The sequence below is a fragment of the Vidua macroura genome, chromosome 4 (assembly GCF_024509145.1).
Source record: "Vidua macroura isolate BioBank_ID:100142 chromosome 4, ASM2450914v1, whole genome shotgun sequence".
Taxonomy (NCBI): Eukaryota; Metazoa; Chordata; class Aves; order Passeriformes; family Viduidae; genus Vidua; species Vidua macroura.
Window position 1 is genome coordinate 32,784,762 of NC_071574.1, and position 23,103 is coordinate 32,807,864.

At 35.6% G+C, this 23,103-nt stretch overlaps 1 protein-coding gene across 1 annotated transcript in view; it reads left to right on the forward strand.

The window, feature by feature from the left end:
- The first annotated feature begins 2,576 nt into the window (after window positions 1-2,576).
- The window catches only part of RXFP1 (relaxin family peptide receptor 1), an 85,026-nt gene continuing 64,499 nt past the window's right edge, over window positions 2,577-23,103 (forward strand). The window contains exon 1 of the mRNA XM_053976667.1: window positions 2,577-2,610. Within this exon, the coding sequence (XP_053832642.1) occupies window positions 2,577-2,610 (34 nt within the window). The remainder of the gene's footprint in view (window positions 2,611-23,103) is intronic.

A 23,103-nucleotide genomic window follows, 5' to 3' on the forward strand; every position in this document is an offset into this window, starting at 1 on the left:
TCTTTATGGTAAGAGAATAAGGATCAGTATCCCTAATATTATTTGCTTAGAATAATTTATCTAATGATTAATACAAAGATAAGTATGTAATGTGTCTCGCTCATTTCCTTTTAAAGGAATGCTTGAATTTTTGGCTGTGGTATAGAATAGCTATAAGGCTTGAAAAAGGTATAGAATTGCATATATAGATTCAAAATTTTAAATTCTTGCAAATCAGGGACAAGTCCATCTAAGAATCAGACTTCTTATCTAATCCCTCTCTCATTTAATTAATAAAATCAAATCAGTAAATCTACACAACAAAATTCAGCTCTCTAGGTGTATAGCACTTGGATCTATGTATTAGCAAATAACAGTAAAAGTAGTAATGTTTCAAGTAAAAGAAAAGGGAAGACAACTTAGTGATGTTGAATGCAATTTAAAGGACCTTCTCTCTGTTGATGGCTGAGCATCATGTTCTAAAACATGATAATGAGAGCACACTGAGGAATATTCAGTGATTTTGTTGTCACTAAAACTACCATTACTAAGTAAATAAGACATCATCTACAATATAAAACAACAACAAAAAATAAAGATATGCTCTTTGTGCACATTTTAGTCTTATTCAAGATCTAATATAATCTTTTTAATTTTACCACCCACCACATCTGTGTAACTGTAAACACTTACAGCTCCTCTGAGGTAAACAGAATTCATGATAGAACTCTAATATTTTATATTAATGCAAATCTACCTTACCTGTGGGCCAGAAAGATAGAAGTGACACAGAAAGCCAGGTGGCCAGGTATATTATTGCTTTTATGCAATTTCATAATTTGAAAGTGTTTATTTTGAAGGGCTGAATAATTCCAAAATCTTTTGTACAGGTTATTTATTAACGTGGAATGATGGGGGGGAGGATTACTTATACCCAATACAAAGAAGAAATTCCTGGCGCATCCCATTCTTTTCTAATTTAACAATGTTTGATTGCTGTGCTTAATTGGCCAAAGTTATTTGTATAGCTAGATACTATTATTATTGCCTTTGGCTTCAAATTTAAAAATTAATTCACAGACATCATTACTGCATAGTCCTTTAAATACATTCTAAGGTCTTCCAGCTACATAAGCTTTAGCATTCTCCCCTAGCTTCTGTCACAATGCATCAGTCTCTGAACTGCACTTTATTTAGACATTTATTTCAGAAATTGTTTCCATTAATTTTTTTTTTGTAGCTGTTTGAATGCAGCTCACAAACTGGGATTCTGTTACACCTTGTGCTCAGGCAAATTAACATTTGAACAATATTTGTTTGTTGATCTACAGAGTGATTCATTACAAGCTATGAATCACAGTTACTTCTGGGAAGGCTCCGTATTGTTAAAGTGTGCCTTGCAGTGAGTAGAACTGCTGAGATAATTACAATGTGAAACTTGAAACTTTAAGGTTACTTCAGTACAAACACAGGGAGCTGAGGTTTGGAGGCATTTATGTGAATCCATGAATAATTAGAAATGCTCATATGGTTATGCAATTGAATTTATTTTTAAAAATGCTTAATATCATCAGGAAGGTAACTGGGAAATAATTTTGTCTCCATTATGCTAGGTAAGTAATGAACCAATAACCTTGTTCTCCTAGACCATTATAAGTGTCTGTCTCACAACATGTTTGCACCTATTTTACAAATATTGTTCTGGATATACCTTGGATCACCAGAAAATGGAAAAAAAAAAACAAAAAAAAACCCAAAAAAACAGAGATTTCCTAAGATGGAAGATGATATAACTATTACTAGATTAGATTTTTTTACTTCAGTAAAAAACAAAAAATTATTTTCCTGCCTCATAAATACAGTAGAATTTTCTTAATTGGTTTTGAGAGTTTTAGAAAACTCCCTTTCTCATAGATGGAATTTCTTAGATTTTTGTCTTCTATTGAAAGGTATTCTGATAAAACTGTTAGATGCTAAGATGAAGTTATATTAAGAAATTAATAAACTGGAGTTACACAAATGTCTTTCTATTTTTTTTTTCCCAGGTCTCTAAAATAATTTCTAATTTAAAAATTAGGGTAGCTATAATAAAGAAAAAAAATTCTTTACAAAACTAGTGTGGAAAATAATTCAAGCCTAGGTTTTTAATTGTAAATTTGAAGTCTGATTCCTATCTGTTTAAATTCCATATTGTGTCACACAAACAGATTTGCAGACAAAGTTATTTATGGTGCTGCATTAGGATGTACAAAGAACAGCATGATGGGCTCTAAGCTCCTCCATCTCTGGGGCAGGGTTTGTAAGGGGTCCCTGTGGTTCATCTGTCAGGAGCCAGCAATGGAGAAAACTCTCTCAGTAGGTTATTTCACCCTTTCTGGAGAAATTTCTTTCTTCAGCATGTTATTGACTTGCTTATTTCTACTGGCAAAACCTATGCCTGTAAATGTTATTTCACTGGGTGAATATTCTAGGTACTAAAAGTTGTTCTCTCTAAATAACTACAAATTTTATGTGTAGGAAGCGATAGTGAGTCCTCTCAAAATAATTCTTCTTTTACCCTCTTTGATGTATCCATCCGCAAAGAATCTCATACGGAAATGATGGGGAATGGAGTCCAAATTGCCATAGCAGGTAATTCCTAAATTGCTGCCTTTGGGGATCTCCTTTTCCACTATGTAGCCACGTGGTGCATTTTCAGGAGACTGAATAGACCCATCCTACCCTTTCAAACATAAAAAAGGAGATTTTCCACTATTTTTATAAATTGTTGAAGTTAGGAGGCATGTATGATTTAGTTTCCAATGCTGCTGGTAGAATAGGCAGTTTAATCAATTGTTTGTGCAACTTACTAGACTAAAGGACACAGTATTTCATTTCACTCTGTGAGACAGAAAAATACTTTATTTAATCATTTCACCAGAAAGTGTAGCCTGCTGGGAAGGTAAACTTGCAAGAGATATTAAAGACTTTACTGCAGTTTTAATGCTTGAGTCTACAGATAGAGATTGTAGATTTTTCAGAGAAAACTTTGTATAAATTCTGTATGTCAATTATGAGTCTATTAATTTCTAATTTATTTCTGTAAGTTAATGCATTATGAATAAGCAGAACAGGACCAAAAGCTATTCTTCTATCTAGCAGACAGATACATACGGGACCATACAGGAGAAGAGGAACAAAACTAGAGATTCAGAACAGAGACCTTTAATAAGGATATAAAGTGCTAAACAAGCTGAATAAATCTAAATATAACAGAGGGCTGACAAGAAGATCCTAAACAAACAGATGATTTAACTTGAATTTATGCTCCAGCATTCTTCAAATACCAGTTTATTGATCTTGAAAACTAAGGCCTTCTCAGAAAGAAGGGGAGTTACCACATATCTTTGTAACAGTAAATTATTTTATTTGTGATAATCTCTTCGGTTGTTAAAAATGGGAATTAACAAAAATGTGTTAGTATTAAATTCAGAAATAGTTCATAACATTAGCAGACTACTTCTGCATTTTGCCAGGTGTAGGAAAATCTGCGTGTTCATGGATTTTTTTTTTCTTCTCAAATCAAAATGAAATATTTTGGCAACTTGACCAACCCTGTTTCTAGTTTCTTTCTTGTCATAAATCCTCCATTCTTCTCAAAACATTCTCCTGACTTTCCTCTTGTAAACTAAATTCCTTACGCAATTTCTTTATGTTACCACATCTTTTTAACCCCCTAGATCCAACCTAGATAACCCTAAATGCTCCTCAGTGAGCTTTCTGCTGCAGTCACCAGGAAACTGAGAGTATGAAGCTGTCACGAATGCAGAATTTGGATTTGCACAGTTTGGTCAAAACGCAGTAGGACAGTGCACATGTGCAGGAGTGTTTGACAACAAGGATGAAATGAAATCATTAACACACTTTGCTTGTAGGGTTGATCTGCTTAGATATCTTAGAGATTTTCAAAATGAGAGAAATAAGTTAGAGTACATGGGAAACCATATGCAGAGTTCTGGATGCAGGTGTTGGAAGACCCGGGCAAGCCCTGGCCACCCCTTGTACCACCCAGTGCTACCAGACATTCCCTGTGTGAGAGATCTGGGGCCTCCAAAACCTTTTATATTCACTCTCTGCAGCAATCTATGCAAGGGAATAAATAAAAAGCAAAAAAATTGCAAAAGAAATATATCAGAAGCCTGTCTTTGCAGGTCTCACATTATTTAATTAGGATAAGATTATTTCTGTGGATAGGGACAGAAAGAGACACTGGTCTGGAATGGGCAGCTGTGAACACTTTTCAGAGAATTCCATTGAGAAAGGGTCAAGCCTCAGTGGGCCCTGTGTTTCCTGATGGTTGGTTTCAATGTTTCTCTTTGGTTACCACAGTGACATTATTGTTTTGTTGTGGTTTACTAGGGAAAGAGGTGACTTATTCTTGATCCCAGTTATTCACATTGTATTTGTTTCTGTGTTGTCATCTCTTTCCTTTGTTTGTTTAAAATTAAATTGAAGAAATAAATATTTCATGAACATTTTAATTTAATTGTTCTAAGGAATACAAAAAACAAGAACCAAAAAAAAAATGTATATCAAACAACTTTGGATTACTTTTCCAGACTATTAGGGAAATTCAAAACTCAGAATTGTAATGGGTCTGTTTGCAGATTTTTTTAATGCAAAATAGAGGGAAAAAAGCAAATGTTGGCAGAGGTGCTTGTCCAAGTTACTGCAACCTGCATTCATTTGATAGCTTCTCCTTTACTGACAGCTAAGTTAATACAGCAGCATTAGACTATTGTGGGGTTCAATATGTTGTGGTGCTTGTTCAATTGAATTACATCAGCAGAAGTCCTTAAAATTGAGAAGCCGTACCAGCAAATCTGCATTTCTCTCAGTAGAGCTCACATAACTCATTTACCACATTGGTACAACATGACCTCTTTAATACACCCTCATTTATACCAAGAGTGTTTTGCTTCTTCCATACCTGACTCTGCTGGCATGGTAAAGCACAACTGAATTGAAAACATTTAAGAATACAAATGCATACTATTTCTCAACCTTCAAAACCCCTGTGCAGAACAATACATTCCATCATGAGCAATTTAAGAAGAGGCATGTTTCCCCATAGATTTTTTTCTGTTTCTATTTGCTGTTCTCAGCTTAGCTTACAATTTTTTTATTTATGATAGTTCCCCTCCAATATTATTACCATGGGTTTGTTAATATTTATATTTTTAAAGACAAATTGGTTTCTCTAAAGGAGATGTCTGTGAAAGAGATTTTTTCAACATAAGGATAAGGACAGAAGGAATGCTTCTTTTTCTTGGTCCTTTGAAAGAAAGTTGCTTTGAAAAGTCTTATCACTGTACTAAAGATAAGGCTGCAGACTGTTAATCCACAATTTGATTCCTCAAAGAAAGTTAATTAATTAGTCACACATCCTATGCATTTCAGCATAGCTCAAGCATTAAGTTCTGAGACATTACTTTTCAATAAAAGGTGAAATGAACAACATATAACATTTGAGAAGTAGGAATTTTAATCAAAACTACATTAAAAGGATATAATTTGGGATCCACAATGCTGAACCTCCAGATGACAGGGTTTGTTTCAGATCAGTGTTGTTGAACATTATTTTTAGTTGACAGCTGCTCTGCATCAGCTGCACTGAGCTACTGGTCCCAGTTCACACCCAGCTGGCAAGGCCCTGGGTAGTAGTTGCCACGCAGTGCCACAAGTCCCCAGTTTACCTGGGCAGTGGGGCTACAGTGGGGCTGTAACTAATAGCAGAGGGGCAGGACACACAGGTAGGATAATGTGTGCTGCCTTTCCCTGGGATGCATTTTCTCTTTCTGAGCTAAAAACTTGGAATTTTTTTGAAAATTTGCACAGAAACCTTTTCAAGGAACTTTGAAAACTTTCAAAGTTCTCTATTCAATTCCCTTTAGCGAAGTACATTCAATTTGGTGTCCATTACAAATAGATCCATTAACTAAATTCATTTGCTCTAAACAGGGACATTTCTACTAATGCTTGCTCTTTTCTTGCATCTTATGATCTTTCAACCATTTTAAAGAGATGCTGTCAGTATATTATTTTTAAAAGAAGCAATTTCTGAACTCTGAATTTGGTTAAGACCATGTCTCTGTTTTAAAATGTCACTTACAAAGTACTTTCCTTCCCTCTACCGTGTTTTTTTTCCAGTGTAACGATTTTCTCTGACAATTTTAACTCAATAACAGGAATTTTCAACTTTGAGGTTGGTGACCTCCTTCTTTATAAAAAGTCAGCTTTCAACTACTCTGTATTTTAGTGAAATAATTTCTTAACATTTTCCATAGCAAGATGGTATGATGTAATTGCTGTTGAATTATGATCACTGCAAGAGACTTTGAACAAGAAAAGCCTAATAAATAAAAGTGAAGTAATAGCAAAGCATGTTTTCTTTATATAAATAGTCTATTGCAAAATTTTTCTGTGTGCAAGTTTTCCTTTAATAGGCATTGTATTACAAATGTATGATGGTGGAAGATATGTTCATTCTGAGGAATTATGGGATTATTTAAATTGATTATTTCTCAACACAGCTGTTCTGTTAACATATGGAAAAATCTTTGTCTCCATTGTCACCTGGAAAACAGTTAATTAGATTCTCATCCACATGTAGAGACAATTAGGCTAAGAGCTATAAATAAGGCACCTGACAGATATAAGGCTGCTCCTCAACTGTGTCCTTCCATTTTTGTAGACTAATGCTGTGTTTAGGAAGGTTATTTTTCACAAATACCCCTTCAAAGAGGTTGTTCAGCTTCAGCTCTTGGAGGCTTCATGAGTTATCTGATGATTGGTAGGTATTATTTAGAGTATCATATCAATGATTTGGGTTATAGTGTACTACTGTTCCTTTTGCTTAGTTGGAAGAGTGCGGGTATTTCAGTTGTAACATCATGCCTAAAATTCAGCTAGGAACCTCCTGTAGAGTGCAGAGAACTTGAAAACTGTTTGATGTTCGTTCACCTACAATAAACAAAATATTATTGAATGCCATTATTGGCTTTCAAGAATGAAATGAAATGCCATTATTGGCATTCATTATTGGTTCCTTCGAGAAAAAAATCAGATATTTCAGGGTACAAGCTGAGAATGCTTTTAGTATAAAAGCTACTTAAGTTGAGAAATGAAGTACTATTAGACAGGTATGATGTTTCCTTAAAAACAGAAACAAAACAAACAAAACCCCCTATATTTTAGTAAAAGAGAATTCAGCTAATAATCGTTCATTATAAAGCCACTCTAAATCTTGAGTCTTTTGTTTCTGCTGAATTTAAATCCTGAGAAAGATATAATGGAAAAAAAAAACTTGTCTTGAAGAGGATGGTCTTTGAGAAGAATGAATTAAGCAGGAGTCATCAAAGATGGTTTCCATTTGTGCTGCTTGTCATGCAACATCTTTTTTTTGCAGATTGGTCTTTCATAGTTTTAAAGAAGTGGAGAATGCTAATCCTGTATGATTGCTAACATCAGGCTGGTGAGTGGTCACCAGTGAGGTTCCTCAGAGCTCCATGGTGAAGGGCCTTGAGGAGAAGGCATATGAGGAGTGGCTGGGGTCACTTGGTCTGTTCAGCCTGGAGGAGAGGAGACTGAGGAGAGACCCTACTGCAGTTACAGGTTCCTTGTGAGAGGAAGAGGGGGGGCAGGCACTGATCTCTTCTCTCTGGTGACCAGTGTCAGGACTTGAGGGAATGGCCTGAAGCTGTATCAGGGAAGGTTTAGGTTGGATATCAGGAAAAAGTTCCTCACCCAGAGGGTGGTTGGGCACTGGAACAGCTCCCCGGGGAAGTGGTCACAGCACCAAGCCTGACAGATGTGTTTGGACAATACTCTCAGCACATGGTCTGGTTTTTGGGGCTGTCCTGTTCAGGACCAAGAGTTGAACTTAGTGATCCTTGTGTGGGTCCCTCACAACTCAGGATATTCTATGATTCTGTGATATCTTCATTATTTGCAACAGTGCTGGGTTAGTCCAGCTCACCCCATAGTATGAAATCTAAAATGTGGGTTGAGTGTAAACTTTGGCTCCTCTTGGGTCAGAGTTTTCCAGAATGTACTTTCTAAGACTGCTTCAAGCAACTTTAGATATGTACCATGTAATGAAAGGAAAACACAGTGATTGTCTTAGACTGAGATTCCTAGGACATGTTACGCCTAAATAAATAAAGGAGGAGAAGGCATCAAAATTACAGGAAATCCTTCTGCAAGGGTTTTTAATTGCTTTTTAATCTGATGAGAAATGTAAAATAAACTGTTCTAAGCTTTGATTCCCAAATTCTGTGGATGTCAACAAAAAATCATGCAGCATTATTGATTTGAAGGGCTTGGTTGCAGAGGACAAATTATTTTTTGCAAACACAACAGTAAAATGCATATCTCCTGAAGGGAGCCTTGCAGTACCTAGAAAATAACATGATGTTTGAGTTTTTTATGGAATTATATAGTTTTATTCCTTGCAACTGAATTTTCATTTTTGGTAGATAAATAGCCACTACTCAGATTCACGCAGGAGAGAAATTACAGATTTTATTTTTATTTCTTTGAAATAAGGGCTGGCTTAAAGCTGCTCTGATCCCATTCCAGTTACTTCATTCAATGACATGCTTCATAAAGGCTGCTCTAAAAGTGAGGACAGCTACAAATCAGTGATAGAGTCACATCAGAGGGTCCCCACAAGCCAAAACTGAAAGACCAAGGCATAGCACTGACTGTGCTGATTGCCACCTTCTTTAATAGTCTTCTAAACTGTGGAAAAACTCAGCAAACAGAATAAAAGTCTTCTGGTTTCCACCTGCCAGCATATAAAGAATTAATTTTAGGAGAAAAAAAATAGTGGTTTGTGATCTGAAACCACAATATTATGTGGAAAAAAGCTTTCAGTCTACAGATTTCTTCAAAGACAAATGTGAAAGGTAACTGCTTAACAGTAGGCTTAAATTTTCTGTGCATTACTTAAAACTTCATTAGTTAGCATTCCAGAAATCAAAAAGTGTTGAATGCTTCCATAGAAAGATTTTGTGATGCAGGGAAGGGGCAATCTATAGAAAATGTTTCAGTCCTCAATTAAAACAGTATTGCTTTGCAGCATGTGATTTGGGCATAGATCTGCAAACAAATACACTATTTTGAACAGCTATGGCAGAACAGTTTGGAAAAAGAAAAGTAGTCTAAAAGTTTGACAATATTGCAAATGTTCATCTCTTGAGAAATAAGGCAAGAAAAAAGGAATAAATCATGAGAAATAGATGTTTTTTAGGTTATTTTTTATTTATTCCCTTCCTTCTAAGCAGAAGCAAACAATTTATTCTCTAGAGCTCTGAAAGGTTAATCACTTGCAGAAAAATAAGGATGTGAAGAATATCTAAGTAATAAGAGATAATAATGTCAGACGCCTGGGGATAAAGCAAATATTTCTGTGTTTTTCAAATCACTGGCTATTGTGATTTTTTTTTTAACACAAGGAAGGATATTATTTTAAATAAAACATTACGTTCCGCATAAGGGGAATTGTCAATGGATGCAAAGAAAAAAGATCAGTTTGGAAGTGGTGAGAGACTGTGACCAGTATTCAGCTTTTTAGTGAATCAGTACAGCAGGAAGGGAGCTGCTCTGCTGTTGGAAAGCACATTCCCATGCATGCCCAGCAACAGGCAAGCACCAGCTGAATTCTTTTCAGAGCTGCCAAGCTGTGAGACTAGGTTCTATAGGAAAAGACACTCAGAAAGTTAATGGTAGAGTGTATTCAAAGGGTGTTATATCGCCTCTTTCCTAATCATCTTACCAAGCAAGGAAACATAACTGGATGGTTGCACATAGAAATCAGCTTTCAAAAAATATTGGTTTTCTCCATAGCAGGTTTTTCTGGATTTTTCTCAAGACATTAAAAGGAGTGGTTTTCAAAACTTGCTCAGAAATCCCTGTTTCTGAGGGAAGTTTGGATCTGAACACTGCAAGTATATCAGCTAGAAACATTTAAGATGTAATATTTCACATGTAACTTAGGGGCAAGGGGTAAATGAAGAATTTTTCAAGGTTTATAAAGTTCCTGATATATAGTCTCTCATTACCCTTTCAGTAGATTACTGTAGTTGCTTATGCTTGTCCTAGTGCTGGAGTCAGAGAATCAGTATGTATTTTGCATATTTTGGATTTAGGGCTCAGGAATGGAACAGTATTTTAAAGCTAAATGATTGTTTCAGAAAGCTGATTCTCTAGTTCCTGTAGCAAAAAAAAAAAAAAAAAAAAAAAGTGGTTAGTGTTGAGCCTCCTGATTTGCAATATGTAAGTGATTTTGGTACTGAAAGTCTGGAGATTTTTTTTTTTTTTTATCTTGCTTTCTAACTATTTTCTTTCTGCTAATTTGTTTTTTGTTGCTCTCTGTCTTCATGACTCCGGTGCCTAAAAATGCATACAAATTTGTAAAAGCTGGTTTGCAGAAGTGTAAATTTGTCTTCTGCATTCTCCTGTTAACTTTTATCACTTTATAATCTACAGTTAAGTGATTGGGAGACTGCCTTGGTGGTAAATACCATTTCAATGAAACACCTTCTAAATCATGTTCTGATTGTACACTTGAATCTTTTGGAGTTTTGTAAGGCGTGTTCCTGCTCCAGGTTGTAGCCTGCTTTCATTCACTTGCTCCCTACAGACAAGTTAATTGTGTTCCTGCCATCCAAGGCAGTCCCAAAGCAGGCAGAAAGGGAATGGGGCTTTGGCTGCTCGCTTCTCTTAGGCTGGCAATGAAGGAATTTAAACAGAACATTTTTCACATAGTGCACTGGGTGATTGAAGCACATCTATTGCTTAAATGACCATTTTCACGGTTGGGCACAATTTGGTTAATTTTGTGAAGGATTGTATCTCCCAGGGCACCATGTTCTGTGGATACAGTAAATGATCTGTCCTACATTTTAGATGTATCAGAGGCAGAGTTAATTAAAATACATACATGCTGTGTAATGTAACAACAGCACTGAGGCCAATCCTGGCTCCCAAGGAAATTATCTATGCTAAACAAAAGTTATTTTCTCTCTACACTGTGTAGCTGTTTCTTTTATTTAACATATTAAAACCATTTTAAGCTTTGAAGTTCTGTGGCTTTCTGGCTGGTGTTTTCATCAGATGTTATTCATCCTCCTAAGGCATATGTTCTGCTTTCAGAGCAGATATGGACACTTCTCAGTAATTTATTCCTGTTAAAAATTAAAATGCATTTAAAATGTTTCATACTGGCAGAGCTGGAGTTGATAGTCTTCTTTACTTATCCACATGGCAGAAAATGCATAAACTGTAGTAGTGTCAATTTTTCTTTATTAACCTAATCTAGGACCTGTGAGATGATGATTTGTTCATTATATTCTTAAATATGTATATATATATGTCCTTCTTGTACCGTTTTTATCTAGAATAGCGTCTTCTCTTAACATCAGTTTTAATGACATCTTGCTATGAATATGCTTACACCTATTCTGACTGTGAAAGTTTATCGGACAACTTTGTTTCTGTACAGATAAGAAACTAGTCATGGAGATGATTCCTTTCATTTTCCTATTGGCAAGTAAAATGGATTCTAGGGAACTGACTTCAAACAAGTTGGTCAAGAAATTTGAGGCAAGGGTTCTACAATGACGACCGTGAGATTTTTCAAGCAGTACAAATACAGTCCCTAGGATTTTTTCAAAAAGTGCCTGTTTAAATCTCACTGAAAGAGCCATATTCTTGAATTTTAAGACCTTATTAAAGTCTTAAATGAAGAATAATCTTCATTCAGGTCAGTATGACATGAAGAATAATCTTCATTTAAGATTCATAATAATCTTATGAAGAATATCCAAATAGCTTTCAATTTAAACCAGCAAATGCTACTTCTTGCTTTGGAGATATGCATCACATTTCTAAATTTTATTGTGAGGATAACATTGCAAATATCCACATACACATAGAAATAAATTATTAATTTCTTTAGACCAAAGGACACAATCTTTTTGGTGCAAGAATTCAAATGTGCTGCTGAGGTTTATGATGTATAAAATAATTTTGATCCAATTTGTCAAAGATGCATAGGGTATTCACATTTTTAGAGCATCGAATACATTTTGGGTATGGTTTGTGGGATGCACTTCACAACAGACTCCATTTCTCTTTCGAGCACTATTAGTAATAAAGCAGGTTTGTAGGTTTGGACAGGCATGTTCCACTGTTCTCTTGTCAAATGCAATAATGTCATATTAGCAGATCCAGAGAAGTAACAAGTACATACATCTTGACCATAATTAGTTTTCTCACGCCTGCCATTTTTAAAAGACAGAGGGTTCCACTCCTTTTTCTCATCATGGTAGAAAATTTCTCCCTATACCTGTCACAGTCTTGCATGACTGCCATATGTTCATTTATTCTCAGGCAATACTATTTTATAGTTCTTTCCCTTCATTAGTGTTTAATCCAGCAGATATACCTAGAGGAATTAAGTTTATTCCCTTGGCCTTCATGTTTTCTATGCTGAATTATACCACTTCCTTTTCTGTCCTATCGTAAGAACAAACTGTGGATCCCTCTGACAGGTGTTGTATCAGCCCTTCCCAGTTTGAAGTGACATTGAAAGATGGAGTTTCTGGTTAATATTTTAGTTTTATGTTCACAGTGTAAGTGAATTTTTGGTTGGGTGTGTGAACTGAGACGTGGACTGCAAAGCAAGAGCAATCCTAAACCAGACTCATTACTCTGAGCAAGGGGTCAGACCTGAGAGAGGTTGGGGAGGGAACAAAGCAGCTCTCTAGAAGCTGAGTAAGGAAAAAACAGATGTTGTTTCAAGGTGCTTTGCTTTTGTAAGGCTGTAACTCAACAAGGGCAATAGAACTTTTTCCCTAAACTGTGATCCTGGAAAAAAATTACATATCTGGGAGGATGCCTGATTGGGAAGAGAATTTAAACTGAATGCAAATAGTTATTTGGTCATCTCTTTCAAGAGGCCAAAATATGTTGTAAATACTTTCCTTAAGAATAACTCTAAAAAGAATGCCACACAGCATTTGTAGTAGAAGCAATAAGCTCTCTTAATTGTCAGAGATGCTGCTTGTAAACTGAATCTAGACAGCTTCAAATGAGATCTGGAGTTCTAACAGACACAGAATCCAACTTTGTGTACTTGTGTTTTTATTCAGCCTAATAGGAGACAAAATTCTTGTAACTCTTGAAATAAAAAGAAACAAAAACTGGGTGTACTGACCTGAATCCACAATTAACAACTCTCCATTCATGGAAATTATACTGAACTTTCTTGGTCTTTTATAAGACAACTGACATAGCTGGGTCTTCATCTTAACTTAGCTCTTCTAAGTTACTCTAGGGGAGTTTTGTTATCTGGAGCAAAAAAGAATTGTAACGTAAAAGGAATTCATGGAGGCAATTTTTTAGTCCTCACAGGACATAACAAATGAATAGAAATCGGGTCAAGTATCAGGAAATAAACTTATCAGTGGCTAAATATTTTGCCTCATTCTCTCCTCCAGCCACTTCCCCCTCCTCTGAGAGAAGATCTTCAGATTCAGAATTTCCTGGCACCACAATTGAAGGTGCAGCTTGGAGTTAATGCCTACTAAGGCATTCTAGATGGATATGGTATGAGATTAGTTACATGCAGTCTGAGAGTTTAAGAACAAATTATACCACTGTAATGTCTCTGTAAGTCTGGAAAGAAGCAGAATGAAAGTGTAGCTCAGGCATTGTGTTGGCTGAATTCTGGCAGCTGCTGGACCTGCCCCTGAGCCATGCAGGCATGTGTGGAATGCCAGCTCCTCCTCTCTGACACCATTGGATGCAGCTTGTGCCTGACAGTCTCAGCTCCAGGTGCTATAAAAGTAGAAAAAAAACAAACCACCAATTAAAAATCTGCTCCAGTCAACAGACTGAGTGTTGCTGTGCAGTAGGCATCAGGCATTATTTTCTGATGCTTATTTTTGGGATAGTGCTGACTGCTGATTCTTCTCTACCCACACTGCTGTTTGGGATCTGAGAACACTAACAGCCCTAATATTTTGACCTTTTCTGCTTGTCATTTCTGAAGAGCTAAAAACAAATGCTTCTTCTCTCATCTAAATACTTCTTTTTCAAGAATCTGTCTTCTTTTTTCCAAAGAAAATAAGCTGTCATCTTACATTATAAACCTCTCATCATTCTCACTCTTTTTCTTCTGGACTCTCTATTGGCCATTTCCTTTGAGAACATGTTTCAAACACACCCAGTCTTTCAGCCCAGTGAGATCCCACCAGTATCAACTGGAATAATAGAATAACCTCTTCCTCATATGCTTATTAATATGCATCAGTGTCACATTGAGATTTGGGGGAGTTTTGCAACAATCTATAATCTGCTTTGAAGTTTTTTGTTCATTATAACACCAGAATTTGTCCTAGATGTCAACGCCATGTTGAACATCCTTAAAGCTACTACACAAACCTTGCCTGTTTGCTCTCTGTTCATCTCTTTCATTATTTAAAATATTAAATAATGGTACACATGTGAACCTGTCTTGCTCCCATGGAACATCTAAGGGATGTTTTTTTTCCATTAGGATGAGATACATACAGTGACTTTGTGCAAATCTTTCTACTTGTTTATACAATTCTTCATGACATTATTATAAAGTCTCTCCACACACAGAATATAGCTGAAGTTGCACTGATCATTCTGAGTTTGAGGTAGATCCTTTTAAGGAGGAGGTATGAGACTTCATTAAGACATAAAAATTACAGAAATAGAAATAAACTCTGGTAGCAGTTAACCAGAGGCAGAGTGTGGGGGTATCAATATTCAATCAAATTTTATCTTGGCAGCTGCTTTTTTTGTTGTGGCTTTTGGTTGGTTGGTTGGATTTTTTAAGAGTTAGAGTATGTGATGCTTCAAGTAATGAAGAAATCATGAAAGAAAATCAGATTATTGTGGGTAACGTACTCTTTATAACTCCCTATGCAAACCTGTTAGTACTTCAATATTAAAGATCTCCTGTTTTTTCTAGATTTGCCAGTAAAGTCCGTGAATAATAGTACATAAGGACATGTTTGCAACAGAGAGGTTTCAACAAGCAATGCTTCTTGTTCTCTGTATAGGAATCACTTTTCAAGGAATTTTTCCTAGACATTACACTTATTTTATGGTTAGAGATATAAAAAGTAATTCTACAGTGCTTTGCTGAGAATTCTTATCTGAAGAGATTCCTGCTACTTTGTGGATATTAGAAATTGAGGGGACCTTACTGAGTTTATAATGGAGTCCTCAGCTGTGCATCAAAGGCTGTTTTGTTCTGGTCCCTCAATAATTGATATTAACAATATTCACTGCAGTGATGACTGGGGTTAAGATAACCTTCTGTAAGTCTATTTATGTAAATTTTTTTATTATTTTTCTATAGGAGTTTGTACTAGATCGGATAAATTTTTTTGAGATTCTAGTTGAGAGGAAAATGTAGTTTTGATTCCATGTTTCTGGAGGGATTGTGACTGAAATGAAAAGCTAAAACTTACATTTCACCATAGTGTGAATTATCATGTTGAATTTTATTAGCATATAAAATTACGGTTACTCAAGTAATTCCAAATACTCATTCTCAGCTGTTCAAAGTCCTTCAAACAAAAACTGGTGTAATTTTTGCATAATCTTGTTTTTATTTAAAAAGGAAGAAAACTAGCTCACATGCTTTAAACTTCACCTCCATTTCTACTTTAGGGTTAATGATATTTCCATCTTTCCGGAAATTGTATTCCTCCCTCAGTTGAACTAATAAGCAAGAGTTTTTAGTTCAACTTGTTTGCTAATCATCAGTCATGTAGGAGTAATCTTTTCTCAAGAACCTTAATTGTAAGTTTCACACTCAATATGCTGAATCTGGTAATGAATTAGATCCAGGCAATTTAATGTTCTTTTTCAATTTTGTATTGTTGGGGATTTAAAAGCTAAAATAACCCCATCAGAATTTTTGCACTTAATGTCCTAGCTTGAAAACTTTACATTTTTTATGGACTAATAGGGCTCTCTGTTTTCTTGTACTTTGTCAAACATCTCAGAGCAACACCACTACAATTTCAAGAATCTTAAACCATGGAAGTGCTGTCATCTGCTTTGTATCAACATCATTTTATGGGGTTTTAGCACAGAGGACACTTTCCTGGGAAAATGGATATGCAGTTGTAGCCTGGTTTGCCCTGTGAATGTCAAAGTCTAGTTTGAACTACATTATGCTTAATGGTGATGGCTTTCTATTACCTCTGACAGAAACTTGATCCCACTTCTGTGAATGATGTTCAGAATTTTACTGCACTTCTACAAATTGCATAGTTCACTTGTTCAAGATGGAGAATGTAGTTCTTGAATCCTTTGCCTATCCTGTTTCATGAAATAAAACAATGAATTTCATTCCTCTGGGATTAATTGGTAGCAACAGAGTTTCTACAGAATATTATGCACTCTTAAAAAATACGGTACTCGCTTTAGCAGTTTCTGCAAAAACAACATGCTGTGTAATTCCATTTTTATGGCTCTTTTTATGCTTGAAATGGAGGAAATATTATGCCATTTTTGTTTATATCAGTAATTATTCAAGGATCTTAGAGAGTTTGCTGGAAAAAAATCTGAAGGGTTTGCTCTTCCTAGCAAATCACACTCTGCCCAGCTTGTTTTGTCATGCCCTTGGGTAAACAACTGAATAAGGATGTTGTTAGAAGACAAAAACCTTGTCAAGCAATTCCTCACCACGTGGTATGGCTCAAGGAGACAGCTTGATCCCAAGCTGTACAGGAGGGCAGTGTCTTTACAATAAAACTAGTAAAATCTTTCTTTTTTTTTCACATAGATCTCAGATTAATTTAAAGTTCATAACTCTGAATATAGTTGTGCTGATTTTTTTTCATTTTTTACCTGCTAGCCAATTCTTTCCATATTGTGAGGTAAGAGTTCCCAAGCAATTTTTTTGGGGGGGAGGGGAGAATCCCCTCTAAAATATTGTGTGTTGTGCAGAGAATTATCTCAAGAAAAATACACTCTAACTTCCTTGTAATATGATGTTCCACAGGTTGCTCTGTTCTTTGGAAGACACCAGCCTATTTCTCTGAGTGCTGTTTGCTTTCTCTGTAGGTTGCCATGAAGGAAGTACAGCCATCATCCTGCTTCGTTCTTCTTTGTGGCTGAAATTCATTTTTCTTTTACGTGTATATTGCAAGAATAAGCTTTTGCCCCTCTCTTCAGTTCTAATCTGTCTTAAAACAAGCACTACCAAAGCTCAAATCTTTTATGGTCCATAAAAGGTTTTCTGTCTCAGCCATTCTGTCACTGCAATTATTTTCAGCTAAAGGACATCAACTCTTTTGTTGATAACTTTTGTTGACTGTCCTGCTTTTTACTGTGAATCTTGTAAGCACTGAGTGAGAGATATGAAATATAAAGTGAGGATGATTTTAGATTACAGAAACTAGAAATTAAACAAAAAGAAATATCAGGCTACACTTCAAGGTCAGTTTGCCACTGGCTTTAAAAATAAGTAATAGCACTGCTACAAATCTAAGTTGAGCTCCCTCACCATGATTTTTTTTATTTAGACACATATTCACAACATAAATTTCCTTCTGTTTCTGGACATTACTGCTTCCCAAAACTGTGGTTTAGTTACCCTGCTCCTGTACATCCTAAGGGTCACTGCTAACAGTATCACATGTGCAGCATTTTTCTCTGCTACCACCTTATGGTCATTTGAGGTTCATAAATCAGTTCTACGGGACAAATCAAGTGAAGCAAATAGTTCAAGGCTTTGAGGATAATTCTTTTTTTATTTCTGAGAATTATATGATTAAATCTTGAAATAATCATGCCTCAGTAAAAATGAAAAATCACAGAAGAAATGCAAAATATCGGTATATGGTCCCCATGTAATTTCCCTTATATGTTCTAATAATTTCAGACAGGTCAGTCATCTTTCTCCTCTCCTTTCTGTGAGCTCACAGAAACTCCTATCTCTTTCTGCAGTTGTGCCACAGTCCCTTGCCTGGTTTTACAAACTTCTGTTATGAAACTTACACCTTGCTCTTTCATTCCCTCCCCGAGCACTAGAGACACCTTCCAACTATCTCAAAACTTGAGAGCCTTGAAATAAGAATTCTTGAAGTCCTGATTTGGCAGGTATCCCCTTTGTTCTCCTTCCAAGGAAATTCCACCATTTTCTAGAGCTGGAGTAGGCTGGACAGTTTTCCCTAATCCCTACCATTCCATTGTTCATATAAATCCTTTTGACAAGTGCCAAAGTTTTGGTAAGCTTTCTCTTTGCCTGGTTTCCAATGGTGGAAGAGATGTGGCTACCATGGCTTTACTTGATTGCTTGATAAATAATGTATTCAATAATCTAACAGTTTAATATCCTCCACCAGAATTAATAAAGTGCACAAAGGTGATTCTTTTTTAGCTGACAACCTCTGTATGTTACCTTTTCAGTCTTTTTTTAAATAATATTTTGTTACCGTGACAAAAAGAAAAAATGTGTAATTTGATTTTATTCCATATTTAACCTGATTTTACAGTGAGTTATCTTAGAAGAGACAATCAGCAATTCTAAGTCCCTGCAGAAAAAAACTGAAGAAAGATATTAAAATCATGTCTACAGTCTTTAATGGATAGATATAAATGTGCTAATCAGTCCAGCTCCAAATCCATCAAAGCAAAAGCACATCAAGTAGCAGAGGTTCATAAGGTCTAGATAAAATCCCTTTCAAATATTCTGTTAGTCTCTGTATATGAATTTACATTTGTTAATAGGCTTAAAAATGCACAAGGAAAATGGATTCAGCTCTGGGCTATTATCATGAAATATTGTGGCACATCTATTAGTAGAGAGTAATTTCAATATCTTGCTATCTAAATTCAGTACCCAAATAACTCAACTTCAGCACAGCACTCTTACACACTCTAACACAATAGTGCTAGCAGCATGATTTAGTGGGTGTGGAGGGACTCGCTTGGTTTCTCTTTACATCTAGGGACACTTTTGCAACATATAGGTGAATATTAGACTTCAAAAAGAGAAGATAAAGCACCCTTTATTTCCATATGCCCATCCAGGAAAGCATTTTTGGAATATCTTTGTTAGAACTTCGTGCAATAAATGATGCATAATCTTGATTATATCTGAATATTCAGTTACACATTAAAAATATATAAAACGGACCCCTCTGTGACACTCACCTCAACTTTTCAAATTCAGTTTATTCTGGGGTGTCACAAAGATGCTTGCTGACCTGAATCAGTCAGAATTCCTTCTAAGACTAGACCTGCAGCATCCTGGCAATCCTACAAATGCATCTGCATTGCAGTAATGTGAAGAATCATTCTTTGCACCTAAGTGCTACTTTAAAAAAATGAGGTCATCTATACCTGAGATACATGTTATAGAAAACCTGAGAATAAAAAATCATCCATTTATCACAAGTCTCTTTAAAGGAATTTAGTGTAATAAGGGATTAATATCTTATTTTTCTGTCACCAAGACTCTGCCTTCTATTTTGTCATATTCAATGCCTTTTCATTTTGCCATCAGAGGCCAAATGGTAAGTCTTCTCTTCCAGTCAGAATAGTATTTTCCTACTCTGAATAGACCAGCTTCCAGAGAGTTCACATCTACAGAATTATTAGCTAATGCCTATTTCAATAGTGTGTGGAATGAAACAGCTATTTTAGACACCAAGTCATGAGGGCAGCATCCCTTTCACTTTCAGGTTTTGGTGAAATTTCAGGAGAAGATTCTTGGTCAAATCCTTTAATTCATAGATAGGAAATGCCAAAAGCAAATTTAATACAGTCAGCCTCTGTACATGATCTCAAAATCTCATGACACTCAGAAGGCGTATCTTAGAATTACAGAATGGTACAACTTGGAAAGGACATTAAGAATCAACCCCTTCCACTGAGACACTGAAGGAAAAAAAAAGAATCTTGTTTGCAGTTAAAGAGCAACTTTCAAAAAATCATTTATTTTTTACAATATTTTTAAATATTATGCTATTGTATTTCTTTTGACAATATTAAAAGGCAGTCTGTAGTACTTAATTTTTAAATGTGCCTATTGCCAAGTGGGTATTGCTCCTGCATTCCTTTTTATAATGTTGTTTGCATATGCATACCATTTCTCTCTATTAACTACTCCATTATATATGTTCATCCTGTATAAGCAATCCAAAGAGGGCACTATTAGGTGGTAACAACCAGAATAATCGACTGCACAAAATTCCATGTCCCCTCAAGCCTTATATCTTGTATAAAGTAGTGGTTTTTCACTAATTTTCCTTTGACATACTGCTATACTACTACAGATCAGAAGAAAACCTAGGAGGAAGGGCCTGGAAAAGAAAAGGAAAAAAAAAAAAAAAAAAAAAAAAAAAAAAAAAAAAAAAAAAAGGCAAAAAAAGCAGAGATCTGAAGCTGATGGGAGCCACTCTCTGCTGTGACTTTTTCCTACAAAGCCTTGGTACAAAATAAGTTAGCAGTACTATTAAAAAAAAAAAATCTACTGATGCTATGTAATGTTGCTTCCTGATAGAAGAGCCTTTCATAAAAGTAACATAAAACCTGGGAGTTTCATAGTGGAAATGGGAGCTACTAGTTTGTTCAGTATTAAATTTGTAGTTCATTTTCTTTTAAGACTTGAACTTAAAGGTGCTTTCAGGAACTTTCAGATATTTTATTTACTTCTTTACTTTTTTTACTCTCATCTTCATCTTAAAATCACATTACAATTTAACGTATAGCTTTTATCCGTTTATAAATTGACTATTCATCTCATATAACTCTGGGGATATGTCCCAGAGAAGGGGAGAACACAGACCCTGAAGCTTTCTGGGATGGAAAGCTCCAAGCCCAAGAGCTTGCAGACCTGGGGAGGGCTCTGGCAGCTTTGTTTTCTGTGTGATAAGACAAGCCCCTCCACAGAGAGTGAAAGGAAACAAGGGGGGAAAAATATAAGAAAGGCAGGGGCAGAAAAGCAAGACAGCATGGGAAAAGGGGCAACAGAGGAGAATGTTTAGGCACTGGTAAAAATCTGGGGGAAAGAGAAAAGGGATTATAATGTAAGGGAGTAGAATAAGAAAAAGATGAAATGCAAAGGAAAAACAGTTTTCAAGTTTCAATGGTAAAGTGTACCACAGCTATAAATACTCTGAGAACTATAAAAGAGGCAAGAACAGTCTGTGATCTGGTGTTCAGGAGTCAGAGCTGAATAAAGGGAAAATTAATCATTCATGAAAAACAAATACTTTATTCAAAGCATAGAATTATAATAAATAGTCACGTTGGTCACTAGATACCTTGTGCATTTAGGGCTGGCACAAGTCTTTATGTATTAACCATTTTGTTAACCTATTATTAACTTTTGACTGTTGGGCTCTGAGAGGTAATATTAAGACGGGAATAGGAGACAAGCCTTATGTACCATGTCAGTGCCAATGGTCTGTGCAAAGCATAGCTGCTGACATTATAAACTGCAAGCTGGCCAAATGGCAGCTATACCTGCTCTTTTTGCTTTCTCCCTCCCTTCTCCTCATACTTTTTAAGGTTAGAAATTGCACAGCAAGTAGACACAGCAGAAGGATTTATTTACAGAGACCACAGTTTCATAGTTCCTCATTAGTTTCCATTCCTTCTGAGAATATTCAGTAGGTGTTGCAGAAGGTCAATATCTTCTGAGAATAGTTCAGTAATATTCTGGCCCCTCTGCTAAGTGTCCTGTACCCCTAGACATCCAACAAACAGCAAGACAGTTTGTTAGAGAGTGCTTTTTGTTTCACCTTGAGAACTAGGATGTATTTTGGAGTGAATATTTGAACATGCATAAATCCCACATTTAACATTCCATATGTTGGGGGGCAGGAGTGTCAAAAAGTATCGAATCTAAATACATTTATTCTTTCTGTGCTAGTGTTACACCATATTTCAAAACATTGTGTTAACTTGCTGCTGCTGAGCTACAGAGCTTTTAATGCTAAGCTTTTTTATATTTCAATGGGGTCAAGAGAAAAGGAAGAGAAAATTAAATAGTTATCTTCAAAGCCCACCTTGCATAGAGCCAATATGTGACCTGAAGCCTGCTTTGGGGAAGTTGATGAATAAAAAGGATGAGAGTTGCTTGTATTATTTCTTATGGTAAAGTTAAATGAATTATGAAATTAAATATATGCAAATAAAGAATATTATACTAGCATTGGGTATGTAGGCAAATGGTGCAATAAGTGCATTTTCATAACATTGTTGTATGACCTCAAACCATAGAATTATTCACAGCTTGTATATTGGAGTATATGTCTGGCTTGAAACATGTGGACAGCTCTATATTGTTTGAAGAACTCGGGACATAAGGAACCAAATAAACATTAGAATATGAATTATGTAAAAATATTTTCAGATAAATGTTTGTTGCAGCTCTTCGTCTTTGTTAGCAGAGACATGCTGTTAAGTGCAGTCAGGCTAGATCCAGAGTCTGAAAGAAATTGAATACTTGGAGAGAAAGATGTTCTATCTTTTATGTCCTAACCATAAGATAGCAATCAGTAAGGTTATAATTTAATTCTACAAAATATGATTATACATTTTCCCTGGAGTCAGATGAATTCATTCAGATGAATCTTTCATTCTAAGAATGCCTTGAATGTGCCTGAATATTTCTACCTGAGGTTCTTGCTATTCTGTTCAGTCTTGCACCAAAATAAAGCATAAATCACAACTATTTGCATATACCAGAAGTCTTCATCACCTACATCCACTACCTCGATTTTATTTTAAAATGAAAGAGCTGTAATTGCTAAATGATATTCAAATTATTATCAACACACTTGCAGAGACAATAGGATGAATGTCACACTAAAATATCTTTGTTCACTTCACAGACTCATACAGACACCTGACTATCATTATAGTAAATTACCAAAGCCAAGAGTCTTTGTCATTTTAATTCACAAGCCTTTTTTTAATGCATTTTTTGCTTTTTTTTAGTCCCAAGCCTACGAACTGCATCATACCAACTTTAGAGCACTTTTTTTTTCTCTGTCTCTATGAACAAAGGAGAAG